This window comes from Falco punctatus (assembly GCF_963210335.1).
Source record: "Falco punctatus genome assembly, chromosome: 13".
NCBI lineage: Eukaryota > Metazoa > Chordata > Aves > Falconiformes > Falconidae > Falco > Falco punctatus.
The window spans coordinates 11,640,901-11,652,574 of record NC_137593.1 but is presented as its reverse complement, the minus strand read 5'-3'; the positions used below and the strand labels follow the sequence as shown (position 1 = coordinate 11,652,574).

The 11,674-nt window shown below is 58.2% G+C and overlaps 1 protein-coding gene across 4 annotated transcripts; it reads left to right on the top strand.

Annotated features, from left to right (window-relative positions):
* Positions 1–623: 623 nt before the first annotated feature.
* PTMA (prothymosin alpha) lies at positions 624–9,970 on the top strand. Of its 4 annotated transcripts, none has more exons than XM_080409317.1 (5): positions 624–780; positions 5,174–5,245; positions 5,930–6,017; positions 8,589–8,662; positions 9,106–9,970. In XM_080409317.1, exons 1-5 carry the CDS (start codon positions 736–738, stop codon positions 9,151–9,153), a joined length of 327 nt encoding a protein of 108 aa, XP_080265443.1. In that variant the 5' UTR covers positions 624–735; the 3' UTR covers positions 9,154–9,970. The 4 variants fall into 4 exon arrangements, with proteins under 4 accessions (XP_080265443.1, XP_080265441.1, XP_080265442.1 ...); XM_080409315.1 differs by having other exon boundaries at positions 5,930–6,023; XM_080409316.1 differs by having other exon boundaries at positions 5,927–6,017.
* Positions 9,971–11,674: the final 1,704 nt, after the last annotated feature.

Below are 11,674 nucleotides of genomic sequence, written 5' to 3'. Positions count from 1 at the left end.
TGTTGTGGCCAAAGTTTCTGAGGTGCTGAAAACACGGCGCAGGTTGCGCGGGTGAGAGGGCGGCATTGGGTTACCCCAGCGGAGACCTAGGGACCGGGGCTCCCAGGTACCACCGGCCGCTCCGGGCGGGCTCCCTTTTGCGGACGTTGGGAGGCCCCGGCGGAGTGCGGGGGGGGGGGGGGGGGGAAGACGCAGCGCCGGTTCTCCCGTATTACTATTATTATTATTTTAAACTTAATATTTTTCCTCCCCTCCGCGGGCGGGCGCGCACGCCTCCCGCCCCTCCGCAGGCATGCGGGCTGGCTGCGGCGAGGGGAACGGTGGAAGAGCTGCCTCCCGCCCGCCGCCTCACGGGGCGGGGCGGGGGCGGCGGGGGCGGAGGCAGCGCGAGGGAGGGGAAGGAAAGGGGGCGGGGCTCTGCCGCCCACCGCCTCGCGCCTCGCCCACGCTGAGACCGGGCCCGAACTCATCGCCGCAGTGGCGGCGGCGCCGACGCCTGCCGCTTTAAGCGGCCGTGCCCATTGTTTGCGCCGCGGCCAATGGGCGCCGGCGGTCGGGGCGCGCGCGGCCAATGGGCGCGGCGCGGGGCAGCGCGCGCACCGCCCCCGGCTCTATAAGAGGGCCCGTGGCGCCGCGTGAGTCCCCACTGGCTCGCGCAAAGCCATCTTGGCATTGTTCTGCCCGCGCCGCCGCCCGCGCCGCCACAGCCCCGCCACAGCCCCGCACGCCCCCGCCATGTCCGACGCGGCCGTGGACACCAGCGCCGAGATCTCCGCCAAGGTGAGCCGTCGCCCCGCGCCTCGCCCCCCGGTTTTTTTCTGCCGTGTTTTTTTTTTCCCCGAGATTTTTTTTCGGTTTTTTTATCTTTTTCCTTTTTTAAAAAAAAATTTTACACCCCTTTCATCCTTCCCCGCCTTCATGCTGGTCCGTCCGCCCCTCGGTTGAAGTTCGCGGTGGGGCTCGGTGCGGGGCCGCCGCTACGCGCTCGTCTTGCGGAGCTGCCTGCGCCGTTTCTTTGTCTACAGCGTGCGGGAAACGTGCTCGCCGCCCTCGCCGGTGCTGCGAGCCGCGCCGGGCTCCGCGGCCCGCTCCCTCCCGCCTTGCCGGGGACAGCAGCGGCAGCGCCGGCTACGGGGCCGTCCCGCCGCGTAGGGGCTCGGGGACTTGGGCGGGGGGGGGCGGCGGGTGAGGGGGGGGGAGCGGGAAGCATGATTGCTCCTCGGCATCCGTCTGTGGCGGGGGGATGGCGGCGGCGGGCAGCGCTCGCCTCATTCAATCCGCTGCGGGAGCTTGACAGCCCCGTCAAACTTGGGTCCCGCTCAGCCCTGTCGTTGCGGGGGGGGGGAAGCCGAGGGGCGGAGGGAGCGCTCCGGAACATGCACCGGAGGGTTGGGGGGGGGGGGGGGCAGTGACTGTTGTGGAGTTACTCCCGAAAAAGGAGGGGGGTGGCGGTTGCTATTTTGGAGTTGCACCCGGTTGATGAGGGGCCGGGGGGGCAATTGCTGTGTCGGTGTTAGCCCCCCCGGGGGGGGGGGCAGTTGCTATTTCGGAGTTGCCCCCCGCCCCCTCCCCCCGGAAGGGGGGGCTCAGTTGCTATGTCGGGGCTGCCCCGGATGGGGGGGTTGGGGTTGCTATTTCGGAGTCGCCCCCGGAGGCGGGGGGTGCAGAGGGCTGCACCGGAGCTGCCTCGGGGCGGGGGGGGCAGTTGCTATTTTCGGAGTTGCCCCGGTGTGGGCAGCCGCCCCGAGTGCGCTGGGGCGGCGCGGCTGGGGGCTCCGGCCCCAGGCCGAGCTCCTCGCATCGGGGTAACTTTGCGAGTCGGTGTCGAGGGGTGATGGGGAGCGCCGGTACCGGCCAGGAGAGGCTCTCCCAGGAGTCCCCGCTGCGGCTCCCGGCGCCTGCCTTTGTCTGCGAGCCGCGGCGGAGCGTCCCCCGGGGGCGCCGGGCACCCGGGCGGGCTGCGCTCCGCCCCGGGCCGAGGGTGGCGATGCGCCCCGTTGAGCCCGGGGCCGCGAAAGTTGCGGGGGGACTCGAGTCGGGCCGGGTGCGTGGGAAAGGTGGCGGCGGATAGATGGGGCGGCCGTGCCCGGGGGCCGTCTCACTCAGCGCCCCGGCCGGTACCGGGTCGTGCCGCTCCCGGGGGAAGCGGGGCTGGAGGAAAAAATACCCGACAGGGAGGAGGGTTTACAAAAAACAGCCAACAAACACCGTTTCTGGCAGATTTCGATTTCACTTCTGTTTCCCGCTCCCGCAGCCTCCCCCCCACCCCCACCCCCCGCCCGCTCATCTCTGCCTGCCCTGCCTCCGCTCCGGGGCCGCGGCTCGGTCCCCGCTGCCTCCGGCTCTCCTGGAGCCGGGAAAGCGGCTCGATCCCCGTCCCTCCCCGGGGGAACGGGGCCAAGTTTGCCGTTAACCTTCCCCTGCCCTTTACGGCGTGGGGGAAGGGGACCTCGTCCCTGGCTCGCCCTCCCGGAGGGAACGGGGGGGGGGTCCGTGCTGCGGGGCGGGTGTAGGCACGCACGGCGGCAAGGTGACCCTCCCACCTCCCCCAGACCCGGTGGCGGCGGGGCCTGTGCGTGAAGCGCAGAGCCACCGGGACCGTTCGCCCTCGTCCTGCCTTGCCGTCCGGAGCGCTCCCGGGAGGCGGGGAGGGGGGGGTCCCGCCCCGCCCGGGCGGCTGCTGCGCGCCGAGCGCCGCCCCCGGCCGCCGCCGTGCCGCGGGGCGCCCACCACGTGCGGCCCTTCCCGCGCCGCCCCCTGGGAGCCGGAGTCCGCCGCGCCGCCCCCGCCGGCACTACACTTCCCGGCAGGCAGCGGGGCGCCGGCCCGGCGCGCTGGCGGGCGGCCAATGAGCGGGGCGCGCAGAGTGGCGCGCGGTTTGAACGGCGGCCGGGCGCATGGCGGCGCGGGGGGCCCCCTGCCGGCCGGAGGCGCGGGCTGCGGCGGCGGCTCCTCCGCCCGCCCGGCGGGTAGGCGGCGGGGCAGGGTCTCCCGGCCCTTTTCGCCGGGATCCTGCCCTCTGCCGCGGCTGCAGGGGCAGTTGCCGGTGCTCGCGCCCCGCGAGTAGAGCAGGGCCGAAGGTAGAGCTTCCCGGGCAGTCGGTGTACTGAATGCCTTTGCTATTTTATGGAGAAACAGCCTCGCCACACCTGTAATTACAGGCTCTGTCAAGCTTCGGAGCTCAGGCAGTCCTGCTGCACAGACTCCTGGATTGGAGGCTGCTGTGCACAGCTGTCTGTTTGTATTGGACTGGCCTTGGGGAAAGCGAGAAGCTGTGGTCCTCTACGCAACTCTTGCTAGCACAAACTGGCATCCTGTTGGTTGTTAAACTGAGAGTGTCTTCAGTGGTGTGGGAAAGGTCAGGGCTGGAGATTTGTCTAGCTAAAATCCCCAAGAAGGGGTTGTTCCTTCACCAGGAGAATTGCTTATGTTTTGTGCACAGTGCTTCCGCTCCCCCCCCCCCCCCCCCCCCCCCCCCCCCCAAAAAAAAAAAACAAACCCACAAAAACAAACCATCGGGAATAGTGAGATGTGGAAACTATTGACTGCTTGATTTGCTTTGTATTTAGCTTGGGAAATGCTTTGTCGTCTTCACACCTGTGTGCCTGATGTGAGGCAGTGGCTGCAGAACATAGCAGTGCAGTGATGTGCGAGAGGTTAAATGGTTGTGATCAGCCCCTGGGGAACAGGGGAACTGTAATCACTGATAGTCTAAAACCGGTGGACTTGGGTAGCATGGAGGAGATGGCCTGGGATTCAAATGTAAGCAGCAGAAGGAGGCAGGAGTTTGAGTTTCTCTTCTACTACAGACTCCTAGGATGCTGATTTGATCAGGTGGGGTTTGACCAACAGGTGTAGTTGCCCCTGAGTTTGCTTCCAAAGAAGTCTTTCCTCTGGCTGCCTCCAGTAACAGCATTTGTGTGTCTCCATCTGGGTCTGAGTGATTTAAATAACCTGGTCTAAAACCTGTGTGCTGTCCCTCCTAAGCAGCCTACAGGGTAGTACAAACCCTGCCAAAATGGAGCAGCAGTCATGCAAGCAGGGCCAGGGCCGTGCTCTTACCTGTCGATGTTCCATAAGGAAGTGATGGTGGCTCAGGGGGGAGTGAAGGTGCCCGTGGGCTGCAAGGCAGCTGCAAAGGGCAAGGCAGGAGAGGGGCAAAGCTGCTTGCTGCTGCAGCAAAGTAGGGAGCTGCCAGGCACCTTTCAAACACCTCGTGGTCGCTGCTGAAGCTGCCTGTGTGGCTGTACTGCTGGCCCTGGGGAAGGGCCTCTCTGCTTTCCTTGGCTGGGGTAATGCTTCTTGTGCTGAAGGATCTTGCTCCAGCTGATGGAGGAACAGAAGGGGAGGAGGATGCAAGCAGAGATGCCAGTGTTAAATCCAAGTGTTCTTTATGCGGGAACATAAAGTTGGATCCTCTCAGCCTGTTTGCTGAGCAACTTGGCATGACATTTTGACAGTGATCAACAGCAAAACCACAAAAGCTCCCGCTCTCCTTTCACTCTGCTTGCAGTGGAGACTTGAACCAAACTAGCCAGGCACTGCTCTTGGAGCAGTGTAAAAATAGACTTCTTCCCCACCCCATCCTGTTACACTTGAAGCTGTGAGCTGGATACTGGCGTCTCCTCTCTGCTGCTGTGAGAAAGACCAGGCGTATAATACTTGCCCTATGATTTTCCCCAGGCAGGGTAGAGACTGCAGTCTCTACTAGTGAGTCCCTGGGATTTGTTCCTGCTGCAAAGGTACGGAGCAGCCGTGGCAATCTGCAGCACTGGGGCGGTGGAGCCCGTACGTTGGACAGGGCTGCCGGCTCTCCATGGCGTTGCAGGAGCTTGCGTGGACTGTGCTAAGATGGGCAATCAGCCAGCTCTGCTGCTGTTGAGCATATGCAGGCGGCCAGCTCTGTGTGTTTGGGAGCTCAGAGGTGAAACAGAGCAGTCTCTTTTAGATAGCTGCTCTCTGGCAAGGCTGACTTGGATTGAGATTCACCCCCACGCTCTCCTGTTCCCAAGGAGGAGCCAGAACGTGGCGACCAAATTACAGAGCAAATGGGTGTGAAGAGAAACCAGCTCCCGCGCTCTCTCAGCCTTGTGTTTTTCACACCTGATCTGCAGCTTCTCTGAACCAGGCACCTGGAATCGGGGTGACTTCTCTGCTTTTCTGCTCCTTCCAGGATCTAAAAGAGAAGAAGGAAGTTGTTGAAGAAACAGAAAATGGCAGAGATGCACCGGCCAACGGCAATGCTGTGAGTATGGCTACAATCTGCAGGGAGAAGCAGCCCTTACACCAATGCCTTTTTGTTTTCATTCTTGCTTTTGATGCAAGCTTGCCCCCAGCTCTGCTGAGAGGGAACCCCTCCAAATGGCAGCGCTGTGCTGTGCAGAGCCCTGAAGCCTTTGGAACTTCAGGGTCAACAGATACTCCCGAGCCTGTGGGCAGTTCATGTGTGTGCAGAAAGGAGGGGCTGAGTTCGGATCCCCTCCCCCAAAAATGTGTGAGGTTGTGTCCAGTGCCACCTCTTCCCTAGGCAAGCTAGAAAGGGAGAGAAAAAAACCCCAGTACACAACCCTAGGTTTATACTGTTAGTCAGTTAAGCGGGGAAACACATTGTGTACGGGTAAACCGGTTGGTTTCTTATTTTTAACATGCTGGGGGAAATTCACTCTACTACGTTTCAGTGTGTCACAAGAGCATTTGCAGTCTTTGTCTTGGCCTCCAAGCTGCAGCCCCAGGTTACTTTAGACTTGATCCTTCGTGCCTGGGCTGTCTGCATCGTGTGGAGGCAGGCAGGAAGCGGGACGCGCGCCTGGTGGGCTGGTGCTTTGCTTTAGGCAGAAAAGGTGGGGACGCGCACTTCTGCTGAACATTTCTTCCCCCTTCTCCCTTCCCCAGTGCATTTTTTTAAGTGATGTTTTGTCTTGCCAAGGAGAACGAGGAAAACGGAGAGCAGGAGGCTGACAACGAAGTAGACGAAGAGGAAGAGGAAGGTGGTGAGGAAGAGGACGAGGAGGAAGAGGGTGATGGTAACTTTCTTTGTTCCCCCCACCCCGTGGCTGTGTCCTGCCCTGGACAGCAGACCCCCGGCAAGCAGAGGAGAGCAGCGAGTGGCATCTCCCCCTCGTGGCTGCGTCCAGGCAGCCTTTGCCAGCCAGGCTCAGTCTTTCCTTGTTCACCCGGGCCACCAGTGCTGAGAGTGAAGTCAGCCTTGAATCCCTTCCAGCAGGTTGAGGGCAGATTCCTTCCTTCCCTCCGGCCAGACAGCACTGTACCACGGCGCTGAATAAGCGCATTAGCCCTTCCGTGCGAGTAGTAAAACCTGCCCTTGACTCTGTGATTACAACGGGTGCTGCAGACACGAGTGCCGGCCAGTGGGCCAGGGACAGCCCTGTATGGCTGTGCTTTGGCCCGGGCACAGAGCAGAGGTCACCATCCTCATTCATGCAGCAGCATGCTGAGGGGCTGATGGTGGTCCCCTCTCCCAGCCCTTTCCTGGCCTGGATGCTGTGTGGAGGTCAGGCAGAAGAACCTGTGGCCCTTCCCCACCCCTCCAATGGGAGCAGACAGTCTTGCTTTGAACCTTCCCAGTCTACGGTGTCCTGTGCCTCCCTGCCCTCCCCTGTTTTCTGGCCTGACCCAGCCTGGAAGTGGGTTTTGGCAGCAGCGACCAGAAATCCAGCAGTGACTTGCCGAATCGCTTCTCACCCTTGCTGCTATGATTTTTTTTTTTTCCCAAGATCTGCTTGGATGAATAACATTGTTTATTTTTATTGCTCGTTAAGGTTTGGAGAAAACCATTCTTGTTATGCTGAAATGAACTCGGGTCCCTTGATTAGCTGTTACTAGGTTAATCCCCTGTGAATTGTTGGTTTACGTGCTGACCTACTAACCTGTTGGTTAGTTTTGGGAGATGGGGACAGGGCAGGAAATTTTAATGACCATTAGGCCAGTGTGCAGTGGTAAGCAGGGAAGGTTGCCTCTGCAGGGTAGCACTGCTGTCAGCAGCCTGCTGTCTGCAGCACCCTAGTGAACTGGTTCGCTAGGAAATACCGGGAATTGTGGCCCTCTTCATACTTGAGACTTTAAACCCCCTGGGGACAGAGCACAGTGCTGTCCTGGGTCCATCTACCTCCAGCCCTGCTTTGGGGTGGAAGAGGGGGGGAACACTTGCCTCTCCCTGCTCCTGTTGGGCCAGAGGGGAGTGTATGTGCCGCAGGCCTATGTGTGTGGGGTAGAAGTGTTGCTTGGATACTGCTGTGAAAAGCCCAGGGAGATTTCTTTGGTCCCGCAGTGCCCAGCCCCGCTCTTCCCAGCTCACTGAGTGCAGGCACGATACGGCACATGGTGCTTGGAGGTGTGAATGCCTCGCTGGGATCCTGCACAGCCTTTGTCTGTCCGTGCCTGCTGCCCTCGGGTGATCCTTGCCTGAGAACTGCACCTGAGCAGCTGAAAGCTGCAGGAGAGAGATTTAAAGGCAGCGGGTGCAGCTTGCATCAGCTTTTTTTTCCCCCAACACTTGCAGCCAAACTCCATGTTGGAATATGACAGCAAAGGGGAGCTTGAGGGTGTAGTTTTCTCGCCCTTCTCCCCATCCCATCTCATTATTTGCTTTGCTTAAAGCAGCTCAAAGAACTAAAAATGCTCCCAATCAGCTTGGCCCTGTCACCTGACTGGCCGGCCGGCCCGATGCATGTGATAGCTGCTGGGGTGTTGATCTACCGCTGGGAGCTAATCTTGGCCCTTCTTGCTGCATGGGCCATGCTGCAGCTGGGCACACGCTGGGTAGGGGAGGATGGGCTGACCTTAATCCCCCCCCGGCTGTCCATACATGTGGCTTGTGGCAGTGGTTTAAAGCCAGCTTACTGGCCTTAACGCTCTTGAGTTTCAGTAGGGTCTTGTGTAACAGGAGGCTTGTCACCACAGCCAAGAGGTGGTTCTGCCTCTGGTCTTACCCCCAACCTACCAAAAGTGGCCGAAGGTGATAGACTCGGTTGTTCTGATCCACTGGCCTATTTGAACTCAAAGTGGGTCAGAGCCCAGAGCTCTCTGCTCATCCTCCTCTGGCTGTAAGATAAGTTGGTAGCATTTGTTTGCTGTTCTGGTAATTAGAAAGTGTTCTGGCTCAGAACTAATGCGTTCTGGCTCTCTTAACTCATTAAAGATGGACTAATAGCAGCGAAGGGAAGCAGAAGTAATCTGGAGCAGTTAGGCGGAGCAACTGCTAGAAGGAGTTTTTTCCTTTTGGTTGTTCTCCCATGCCCCCCCCGCCCCCCCCCCCCCTTGGCAATGATTTTGGTGCTCATGGTAGTTGCTGGTTTTGCTGTCCCATTGCCTGCACTACAGATGTGTGAGCCAGACTTGGTGCTGCCAATTCTTAATTTCCCCCTTCGGTGGGTCAGGTCAGTTGGGGGATGCTGCAAATGCCCCCGTGTCCTTGGGCAACTGCTGCCCTCAGCAGGGGCTGTGCTAGCTGGGGAGATGGGACACTGGACATCGCAGTGTGGCTCTGAGCCAGAATTAAACCCAGAAGGGGAGGTACATGGTGCTGCAATGCTCCGAGAGGGTCTCACTTCCTCCCCTTCTCCATGCAGGTGAGGAAGAGGATGGTGATGAAGATGATGAAGCGGAGGGAGCCACAGGCAAACGGGCAGCTGAGGATGATGAGGTAGGGAGAGCAACCAGCCCCTTGGAGCTACCCGTGTTGCCAGCGGGCTTGGGGAGGGGAGTGTCAGTGGGGCCAGAGAGGCTGGGCTGGGCTCGGGCTGGAGCGCCCTGCCTGTGTGCTCCCCGTGCTGCTCTGGGGACATGGCCCAGTTCTGTTTATACACTGGCCTGGTTAACGGGGTGTCTGCTCTGGCAGTGCAAAGCCACTGGCCCCAGGCTGGGGAGCCCCAGGGTGCTCATGGCAGGCCAGGCCAGGGATGCGCGGGGCTCCTGGAGCTGGAGCTGGCTGCAAGAGAGAACTTTGTGGGAGGGAAACACTTGTGTTGCTCTGCTCTTGTAACCAGTGGGGGAGGGCGACCCAAAACCCTCTCCTGCCTCACTTGGTGTGGCTGTCAGCAGTCCCGCTGCCTGTCCCTGCTCCTGACAGCTTTGCTTTCCCCCCAGGATGACGACGTCGATCCTAAGAAGCAGAAAACCGATGAAGATGACTAGGCAGCAAATTATTATTATTTTTTTTTTTTAAATAAGGAGGAAAACAAACCAACAAAAAAGGCCAGCGCGTCCTCTTCACCCTTGGGACCCCCCCCCCTTCCCTCCCGTTGAAATGCCCTCCCCACACACAGACACACACCCTTCCTCCCCCTCCGCCGTGGTCATCCTCACCAAGTAGAGTGAATCCCATCCCCGGCCCCCCAGCGCGGCGCTGCCACTCAATGAACATACAAAACTATTCGCCCGTTAGCGGGGAGAGAAACCCCCCACCCTTGCCCACACAGACCCCCTCCCCCCCAAGCACCAAAACTTCAAGGCCCTGCTTTCTTTCTTAAAAGTACTTTAAAGGAGAATTTGTTTGTATTTTTTATTTACATTTTATATTTTTGTACATATTGTTAGGAGGTCCGCCATTTTTAAGTGATCTCGGATTGACCAAAAGGGGGGCTTTGAAGTGTATATCTCTCTTGTTACCTATCTCTGACTTTACTTGTGGTGTGACCAGGCCCAAACCATTATCTCAAAGGAGAATAAAACAAAACCTTGTAAAAAAAATTAAAAAAAAAAGACAAAAATGCAAAAAAAAATATTTACAATCTTATTCTGAGCATTCCAGTAACTTTTTTTGTGTATGTACTTTAGCTGTACCATAGATCGTGGTTTGTATGAGGTGGCAAGGCCAAAGATAAAAAGGTTTTCTTTTTTTTTTTTTTTCTGTCTATGAAGTTGCTGTTTATTTTTATTTTTTCTTTTTTTTGGCCTGTTTGATGTATGTGTGAAACAATGTTGTCCAACAATAAACCGGAATTTTATTTTGCTGAGTTGTCCTAACAAGGCTGCCTCCCAACTGCTGCTTTTTGGTTTAGTTTTCATTTGTTTTTGTTTTTTGTTTTTTTTTCTTTCTTTCCTTCATTTCTTTCTTTGCTTTGGATTTGGGCTGGGAAGAGAGTTGGAGAGAGGGTAGAGGGGTGCAGGGTACTGATGGGGAGGGTCTGGGGGCTGTGGTCCCAGCTGGCATGGGCAGGATGGTGCTGTGCCCCTGGCATGGCCTCTGCATGGTCCCGCATGGTCTGGCTGCTCTTGGGAATGGGTAGGGGCAGCTTGGACTGGGAAACCCTTGGAGATAGAGAATAAATGAAAGTGAGCCCCAGGGTGTGTGGTATGGGGTGCTCAGCCACCTGGCGGTCCCTCTACAATCGGACTCTGGTGTTGCGTTTTGCTGGTCCAGTGGGGGTGAGAAACCCATGCCCCGGAATTCCTCCTTGGAAAGTGCTGTGGGTGGGTGCTGGGGCCGTGTGAATCCTCGCCCGCCCTTTGAGCTGAGGGCAGCACAGGGCTTGTTTACAGCATCGCTGGCTGTGGGGTAGGGTGTGTGTGCTGGAGGGGATGGTGTTCAGCAGGGACTGAATTCAGCCAGAGCAGGTCCCTGAGGGATGCTCCAGCCTGCGCCAGCTGCCTCGCAGTTGGTTTCTGGGGTGCCAAGTTAGCAGAGGTTTGGTGGTGGGACCCCAGGAGGTAGGTTGGGATTTGTCTGCTTTAACCAAACCAAAAAATGCTGTTAACTTAGCTTAGACCTCTGGTGCTTTGCTTCTGACCTTCCTCCAACTCATTTTTCCTCCCTTCTCCAGGGTATTGGAGCTCAGAAAAGCTTAGCCTGCTCTGCCAGGTGCGTGGAGACGCATTTGCAGGAGCCTGCCTTGTGTCCGTGCTTCCCAAACCCTCACCCAGGCTCCAGCGAGTCCCCTTTCCCTATTGACCCAGGCTGTGCCGAAGTCTTACCAGATGGTCTCATTTCCTCCTCTGATGCTGAATCCCAGCAGTTAAGATGCTGGGGATTATTATTATTGTACCCCTTTTTAAAAAAAAAAAAGAAATTGTGCAGTTAATGTGCTGGCTGTGAGGGTCACAGCTCCTGATCCCCAGGAGCAGTCAGGTCACTTACTCTATTTGCACTGGTGGCAAATAAGCTCAAAATCTGGCTCCTTGTCCTTAATTATCCAACTAATCGTGGTGCTAGCTGATAGCTTATCAGATTTACTGCCTCGATGCCAGGGGTCCTGTCCAACCTGCATGGGTGATGGGGTGCTCGCAGAAGGGGTGGAGGCCAGTGCTAGATTTGATGAGCAGGTGCTCTGATGTCCCTGATGGGATATGGCAGCATGTGGCAAACGGTGTTGCCGAATGTCACTGCGCTGCTGGGCAGTGCTTCATCATGCAGCACCAGGAGCCGTCCCTGTGCCCTCGCTGTGGCTGCCCTGCGCGCAGCTCACGTACTGCAATGGGCTCGGACCACGTGCAGTTCGAGCTGGCATTTGTGGATTTGCGAGGCCAATTATTAAATAAGTTTCTGCAGCTAAGGAGCAGGCGAGAGCGGGCTCTGCGTGTCACCAAAACGCGGGGACACTGCATGCACAGCTGGCACGAGGCTCCCTGGGGAGAGATTTTTGGGGGAGCAGTGGCCTTGTTGCCCCCCCCCACTCCACTGCAGAGTCCTATGTCCTGCAGCCCCCCCAGACCAGGG